This window comes from Poromitra crassiceps (genome assembly GCF_964638095.1).
Source record: "Poromitra crassiceps genome assembly, chromosome: 2".
NCBI lineage: Eukaryota > Metazoa > Chordata > Actinopteri > Beryciformes > Melamphaidae > Poromitra > Poromitra crassiceps.
This window is the reverse complement of record NC_139624.1, coordinates 96,967,149-96,975,364: the sequence shown is the minus strand read 5'-3', so window position 1 is coordinate 96,975,364 and position 8,216 is coordinate 96,967,149. Positions and strand designations below refer to the sequence as shown.

The window sequence follows — 8,216 nt, the reverse complement described above, 5'->3', positions numbered from 1 at the left end:
AGTACATTTTGTGGACACACAGCCAATTCCAGCCTCCACAGCGGGAGGAGACTTTCAGTCAAAGCTGATGGCATTTCTGATGAATGAAGGGAAGACCTTCGATGAGGTTAAAGGCCTATTTACTTCCGCTACCCCTGCGCCTACTCCATCTGATTTGAACACCACATTGGTGAATGCAATATCCTCCTTGGTTGAGAAGTGTCAAGTTGGCCCTGCTGAGATACAGAGCTATCGCAAGCTACGCATGTTCTCCGGCGTGAAGCCTACTCCAAATGGAGAAGAAGAATACGATGCGTGGGCTGAACAGACCACCAACATGCTTGAGGAGTGGCAATGTTCTGACACTGTGAAGAAACAGAGAGTAGCAGAGAGTCTTAAAGGACCGGCTGCAGATATTATCAGGTTCTTACGAGTCACTAACCCCAGTGCGACTGCAGATGACTACCTCAACGCAATTGAGAATGCATTCGGGACAACTGAGAGTGCCTCTGACCTTATGGTTAGGTTTCGCAATACAGTCCAGTTTGAAGTGGAAAAGCTTTCAGCATATCTGCTAAGACTGGACAAATTGTTGCACTCTGTGTACCGTAAAGGTGGAATTGAGTTGTCTGACATGAACCGTGTTCGTATTGAGCAAGTAGTGAGAGGAGCTTCGTCTAACAATCTGGTGGCCCTTCGTATCAGGATGACATATAAACTCAGATCACCCCCCAGTTTTGCTGACCTGCTCCATGAAGTGAGAGAAGAGGAAGACATGATCCTTGACAGACATGGTGCCAAGAAGGGAGTCACTTCCGCCATGGTGTTGCCTGTCGAATTATCTCCTACTGCTGCTGCCTCCGCTTGTGTCACACCTGCCGTGACTCCCACTGCCCTCAGCGCTCCCACTGACAAGACCAGGGAAGTAGAGCTGCTGAGAAAGGAGATACAGGGGCTAAAGAGTGAAATTGCTAGCCTGCGCTCTGCCACAGTAGCCATGTCGACAACAGATGCAAAGCCTCCACAGTCAAGTCCTCAAGAGGGTGGCGGGAGGAACTCACGACCACAACCCCAAGAGAGAGTTCCAGTAAAAATGCTGAACCGTGCCAGTGTGTTTTGCTATAGGTGTGGGGAAGATGGGCATTTTCAGCGTGAATGCCAGAATCCTGAGAATCTAAGAAGAGTCAACCAACGTCTCCTGAAACTGAAACGGCCGGAGGGAAACTTCCCAGGGGCCCAGTAAGGGAACGGTCTGCCGCCCCGGGAAATACACGTTCCACCAAGTGCGAAATGCTGAAAGAAACAAAGGCTGTTCTGCCTGAAGGCTTAGTGGGTCCGAGTTATGTTGTCTCAGTACAAATAGAGGGCATCTATGCTAAAGCCTTGCTTGACGGCGGGTCTCAAGTTACCCTTCTCTACCGCTCCTTCTATGACAAATATCTGAAGCACCTGCCATTAACGCCAATCGAGGATTTGGAAATATGGGGGCTTAGCACTGAGCAATATCCCTATGATGGCTATCTGTGCTTGAAGATTGAGTTTGGAGGGGATGTAGCTGGAGTAACAGAGACCATGGAAACACTTGCGCTCGTGTGCCCAGACCTGGCCAGAAAAAGTGAACACTCCCTTCTGGTGGGGACCAACACCTCTGTGGTACGGAGACTGATGGAAGTCTGCAAGGAAAAGGGAGGGAATAATTTTCTGAGCATCATGAAAATTCACCCAGTGATGAAAGGAGCCTACCAAAAGTTGCTGGAAACTCCTGATGACAGTACTCACTCAAAAAGAGGCACTGTGTGGCTTGCAAAAACAAAGACTCTGACGTTACCCCCAGGGGGAGCTGCAACTGTCACCGGCATCCCAAAGTTTCCAGGGGATCTTTCCTCACAAGCAGTCCTCATAGACCATTTGGAGGGGGGCGAGTTTCCTGAAGAACTGCTGGTACTGCCTGAACTCAAGAAGACTGCTGCTGCTCACTGCCGTCGAATCACGGTCACTGTGAGAAATGTGTCCACTCGTGAAGTGACTCTAAAGCGTGGAATGCCCATTGCTCATATGTTCCCCGTTGATGTCTTGGCATCTGCACCTGCAGAGAAGTTGTGCAAAGCTCCAGATGAACTGACACCCTCTGTTTTCAATTTCGCTGACTCCCCAGTGTCAACAGAATGGAAGGAGCGGTTGGTTCAGAAGATGATGGAGCGAAAGGAAGTTTTCTCATGCAGCGAATTCGATGTTGGATGTGCAAAGAGCACAGAACACACCATCCGAGTAACAGATGATCGACCTTTTAGGGAGCGTTCAAGACGACTAGCTCCAGCAGATGTGGAAGATGTGAGGAAGCATCTAGATGACCTCAAAAAGGCAGGAATCATCTCAGAGTCCAGGAGCCCCTACGCTTCACCCATAGTGGTGGTGCGTAAGAAAAATGGGACTATCCGCATGTGTGTGGATTACAGGACGCTGAACCGTCGAACAGTTCCTGATCAATACACAGTGCCCCGCATAGAAGATGCGCTGGCAAGCTTGAATGGGAGCAAATGGTTCAGTGTCCTTGACCTCAGGAGTGGCTACTATCAGATCCCCATGAGTGAGGCTGATAAAGAAAAAACTGCTTTCATCTGCCCAGCTGGTTTTTACCAGTTTGAGAGGATGCCTCAGGGAATCTGTGGTGCTCCAGCCACTTTCCAAAGAATCATGGAGAGGACAGTCGGGGACATGAATCTGCTGGAAGTGTTGGTCTATCTAGATGACCTGATAATTTTTGGCAGAACCCTCGAAGAACATGAGGAACGCCTCCTGAAAGTGCTGGATAGGCTCAGAGAGGAAGGGCTAAAGTTATCTCTGGATAAATGCCAGTTCTGCCGCACCTCAGTGAACTATGTTGGGCATATCGTGTCTGCAGATGGAGTTGCAACTGATCCCTCAAAGATAGAGGCTGTGAAGTCCTGGCCCCGCCCTGAGAACATCACATCTCTCAGATCCTTCCTTGGATTCTGTGGGTTCTACCGGCGTTTTGTGAAGGATTATGCCAGAGTGAGTCACCCCCTCAACCAGCTGCTGCAAGGCTGCATTACTGTTGGCAGACCCAGAAAAAAGGCAGGAGACAAAGGCTCTCACAAGCTCTATCACCCGTCAGAACCGTTTGGTGCCAGGTGGGATGAAAGATGTGAGAACGCCTTTGAACTGCTGAAGAAGAGTCTCACAGAGGCCCCCGTCATCGCATTTGCTGATCCGCAACTGCCCTATGTCCTGCATGTCGACGCCAGTAGGGAAGGCTTAGGTGGTGTCCTATATCAGGATCAAGGTGAAGGTCTACGTCCTGTCGCATTTGTCAGCAGAAGTCTCTGTCCTTCTGAAAAGAACTACCCGACCCATAAGCTTGAATTCCTTGCGCTAAAGTGGTCAGTTGTTGACAAATTGCATGACTACCTTTATGGCGTGAAGTTCGAAGTACGTACGGACAATAACCCGTTGACCTATGTACTCACTTCGGCTAAGTTAGATGCTGCAGGTCATCGTTGGCTGGCTGCCTTGTCCACATATGATTTCAGCCTAAAGTACAGACCTGGCAAGCAGAATATCGATGCAGATGCATTGTCTCGTCGGCCTCATCCTAGTAGAGAAAACGGGGATTGGACAAATGTTCCCGCTACAAATGTCCAAGCCATGTGTTATAGTGCTCATGTTGTCAACCTGAACCGTTCACGGCCACACCGGGCCATAGATCTGTTTGGCACTTCCCCGAATGCGGTACCAGAAGCCTACTGCAACTTATCCTCAGTCAGTAGTCAACAGCTGCCGAAGATAAGCTCAGCAGAGATTGCTCGGTCTCAGCAAGAAGACCCATGTATTGGGGAAGTATGGAAAGCTGTGCGTCAAAACAATGTGAACAAAGCTGTCAAAGAGAAGCATGGTGACATCCCTCTGTTGCTTAAGGAGTGGGATAAGCTAAAACTTCAAGACACCACCCTCTATAGAGTTGCTCATCCACCTAACAAACCAGTTCGCCGCCAACTGCTGCTGCCTCAGGAGTTGAGGAAGACTGTGCTCAAGTCTTTACATGATGACTCTGGCCATTTAGGTTTTGATAAGACCTACGGTCTAGTGCGAGAAAGGTTCTATTGGCCTCGCATGAAGACAGAGATAGAGAAGTACTGCAAGTCATGTGCACGATGTATTCAGAGGAAGACACTACCCAAGAGGGCTGCTTGTTTGTCTCATCTGACCAGTGAGGGTCCCATGGATCTCATCTGCATGGATTTCTTGTCCATTGAGCCTGATGCCAGTAATGTGTGCAATGTACTAGTCATTACAGACCACTACACCAGGTACGCACAAGCTTTTCCAACAAGGGACCAAAAAGCTACTACTGTGGCAAAAGTGCTGTGGGAAAAGTACTTTGTTCACTATGGTTTGCCAAACAGAGTGCATTCCGACCAGGGGAGAGACTTTGAGAGTCGTCTCATCCATGAGCTATTGAGCATGTTAGGGGTGAAGAAATCAAGGACCACTCCCTATCACCCTCAAGGTGACCCCCAGCCTGAGCGCTTCAATAGGACCCTGCTGGACATGCTCGGGACACTTGATCCTGTGAAGAAGAGCAAATGGAGCCAACATATCAGTCACTTAGTCCATGCATACAACTGTACGCAAAATGAGTCTACTGGTTATTCGCCCTATTTTCTCATGTTCGGACGTGAGGCTAGGATGCCCATAGACTTGTGTTTTGGCGTCTCAAGTGATGGCTCTTCCACAAAGTCCTATGTGAGATATGTGAAGAACATGAGGCGTGAACTTCAAGCTGCATACCAGTTGGCTGAAATGATGGCTAAGAAAAAGAATGATGGGAATAAACAACGGTACGATCAGAAGGTTCGCTATTTTCCTCTGGCTCCAGGTGATCGTGTGCTGATCAGGAATCTTGGTCTGCAGGGAAAGCACAAGCTAGCTGACCGGTGGAAGTCAATTGAGTACATTGTGGAGAGCCAGATGCCAGATCTGCCAGTATTCAGACTCAGACCAGAAAGTGGAGATGGGCCTGTGAAAGTGCTGCATAGAAACCATCTGCTGCCGTTGGGACAGGAAGTACGCTTGGAACCAGAGAGTTTGCCAGAGCTGCCAAAGCGTAAAAGGAGAAGTCCAAGGCATAAAAGAAAGAAAGAAGACTCCTCTGGTCCTATTGATGCCACATGTCCTGACAAGGAAGAGGGAGGTGAATCTCATTCCGATGATGAGGAGGAGACTGGTATGTGGTATGACTACTATACTCCACATCAGATGAGGGAGCATGCCGAACCATTCAGTCTGGATCTGGACCTTGACCTGCCTGCAGTGATCTCAGAGGTGGATGCAGCAATCGAATGTATGCCACACATGGAAGAGGCACGTCAGGAGGAAGTTCTTGAACAAGAAGAGCCTGTAGAAGAAACACGAGAAGAGGATGCACCGGATAGAAGAGAAGAGGATGCACAAGATAGACAAGAGAAGACAACAAGGCCTCAACGACAGAGAAAAGCCCCTGAGAGACTGACCTATGACGTACCTGGAACCCAGTCTTCCGTTGTTGTCAAGACACACACAGTTGACCCGGTAATAGTCCGGAAGGACTCAGTTTCCCAGTCTATCCCCCTTATCCCTGTTGTTTGGTACATAAGCACACTTTGTAAGTGGATAAGTTAGTGTGTATGTATTTGTGGGGGGAGCAAAGAAAAGAAAACTGACAAATGTACATGTTATTCATTTTTTTTCTTTATTCTGTGGGAGACTCTGTTCAGACATGTTCTTCATCCTCGTCATGAGGACATGACTGTTTTGGTGGGGGGAGAGTGTAGTGCCCCTGTAAAATATAATTTAAATTAGTCCAACTTCATATTGTGTGGTGTCAAATGGAGACATATGTATGAGAGAAACTAAGTGGTTCCTTTTCTGTTTCTTAAAACCTGCTTGTATGTAGGCCTACTGATCAGTTAACTGGTAGCCTAAAGGGTTAAGAAGAACATGCCTGTAATTAATGATGGACACATGATACCAACTTATCGACCAGTAAGGAATGTTTATTTTACCGCAATGCGCAAAGTTTTAACCTATTACCTGGTCAGTGCGTGTTTTTTGTCCAATCATTAATGTTGTGGGCGGGAGTGATTGACAGGAGTCAGTCAGACGCATCAGTGCCTAGAGAAAAAGTTGTGACGGGCAGGAGAAGCTTGAGGTGTCAAGTGAACAGCGCGACAGACAGAGACATCAAAATAGTCAGTTGCTGATAAAACGTTTGTCAGTACGTCAGTTATCTAATCAGTCAGTCAGTCACAGCTGTAGAGCTGTCTGTATCCTGATAGTTTCTCCTGAGAAAGGAGCGGACTCAGCACGGCTACGGAGCCGAAAATTGAGCAGTGCTGTTCAGCCTAGTTAATTGGTCCCGTGTCCGCGGTGCGGCCTCGTTTCAACTCCCCTGGATTTCAGCGCCAGCCTACGTCTGGCAGGTAGGAATATTCAATTGGCAATGTCATGCATTTGTTAAATTTGGAAAGTTTGTCCTTTTATTCCTGAATTTCTTCTGAATGTAAATATACTTGAATTGAACAAGAGGTAACATTAAAGGGCAAGTACAAGGAAAATTGATAGATGAATAAATAGACTAACTAAATGTATATACAGTATATGATAAATAGCCTAATGGTTGTATAATTGTGGGAAGCCAAATTATAACGGAAATTACAATTCAATTAATTGCACAGCCCTACTGGGAGGATCTTCGCTGGCCTTGGGTGAGGAGAGAGAGGTTTCTCATGGGAGCAGAATAACCGGGCGAGAGGACTACTGGTTCAGGACTGTGTATCTTGCTGGAGTGGTTTCTCTGGGAGGTAGTTGCATCACTACAGACGAGACTGTGAGTAAGTGACTTTTCCTTCTGGATTGGATTTCATTGAGCTCCAACAAGCGCGCCAACGAGTGGTACCACAGACGTTAGTAAAACCCGGGTATTTAGTCTAGGCTATTATATTATATGTTGATAACAGGATAAGAGTGTGTTTGTGAATAAACAATACACTGTGTTTCACTTTAAAGGGAGTATCTGTGGTCTGTGTATTGTTGATTTCTTTTTGGGGAATAAGCTAACAGCTGTGTGAGTTTAACAGGTTATAATTTTGTTGGTGTTGCATGGGAGATTTTGTGTTCAGTGTACCGTATAGCTACAGTACAATAGGGTATTCTCGTGGCTACCTGAGGCCTCTTAGTGACTATAGTGAGAACCTAGATAACGAGAATATTACTGGTACCTCTCACCATTGCTCCTCCCATGCTCTCAGTAATCCATCTTATGTAAATGAGCAAGGTTTGGTGGGAGGGCTACACTTCAATACTGTCAGTTGGTTGGAAGAAAAAAGAATTGGTATAGTTACCTGATAGATAATTTGTAAAAGAGGCACCATGTGGTTTACTAATAGTTTTTGACAATTTTTCACCAACGGAGACAAAATAATCATTAAACTGATCTGCCAGACTGGCACTGCCAACGGTAGTGCTAGCAATGTGTGAGTGCGTGTTTGCGTTATCAGTGTTATCAGTATCCGGGAGCACAGTGTGTTTTTGGCCCCTATTTAGTACTTGGTTTAGTACTTTCCATAACCTCTTTGAATCGCCCTGTGAAGATTCAATGAGGTCTACATAATGATTACTTTTACTCTTTCTTATAATATGTGTAAGTTTATTTTTATAATTAGTGTATATATCTTTATTTATATCATTAGGATTTTTAATGTAGCGTTTATAAAGTTTATTTTTTTTATTTATTGATTTTAATATGCCCTTGGTGAGCCATGGATTTTGGACAGCTGGATTACATGTGACAGTCTTTTCAGGAATGGTGTTTCGAATAGAGTCAGTAATTCCAGTTGTCAGACTATCAAATGCAGTGTCAGCGTCGTTACAACTGTAAACACAATCCCATGTTTTAGCCCGCAAGCCATCACCCAGGCGCCGCAAAGTCTCTTCGTTAATTATTTTTGTTTTTATTTTACGGCGGAAGAGTGGTGGCCTGCCAGCCAGGTCGAGAAATAGTATCACAGGAAAATGGTCTGATATGTCGGATAACACCACACCGGACTCGATTTTAGAATTTCTGATGTTTGTGACGATATTGTCAATGATGGACTTTGTGGAGCTAGTGACTCTAGTGAACATATTTATGGTGGGAAAGAAGGAGCAGGAGTGTAATGAGTTAAGGAAATCATTTTTAG

At 46.2% G+C, this 8,216-nt stretch overlaps 1 protein-coding gene across 1 annotated transcript; it reads left to right on the top strand.

Moving 5' to 3' along the window:
- Positions 1–244: 244 nt before the first annotated feature.
- On the top strand, positions 245–1,222 carry LOC310770922 (paraneoplastic antigen Ma1-like; the record flags this gene model as incomplete). The annotated part of the gene is made up of 1 exon (XM_083631864.1): positions 245–1,222. The coding sequence occupies one exon, from the start codon at positions 245–247 to the stop codon at positions 1,220–1,222; it is 978 nt and encodes a 325-aa protein (XP_083487990.1).
- Positions 1,223–8,216: the final 6,994 nt, after the last annotated feature.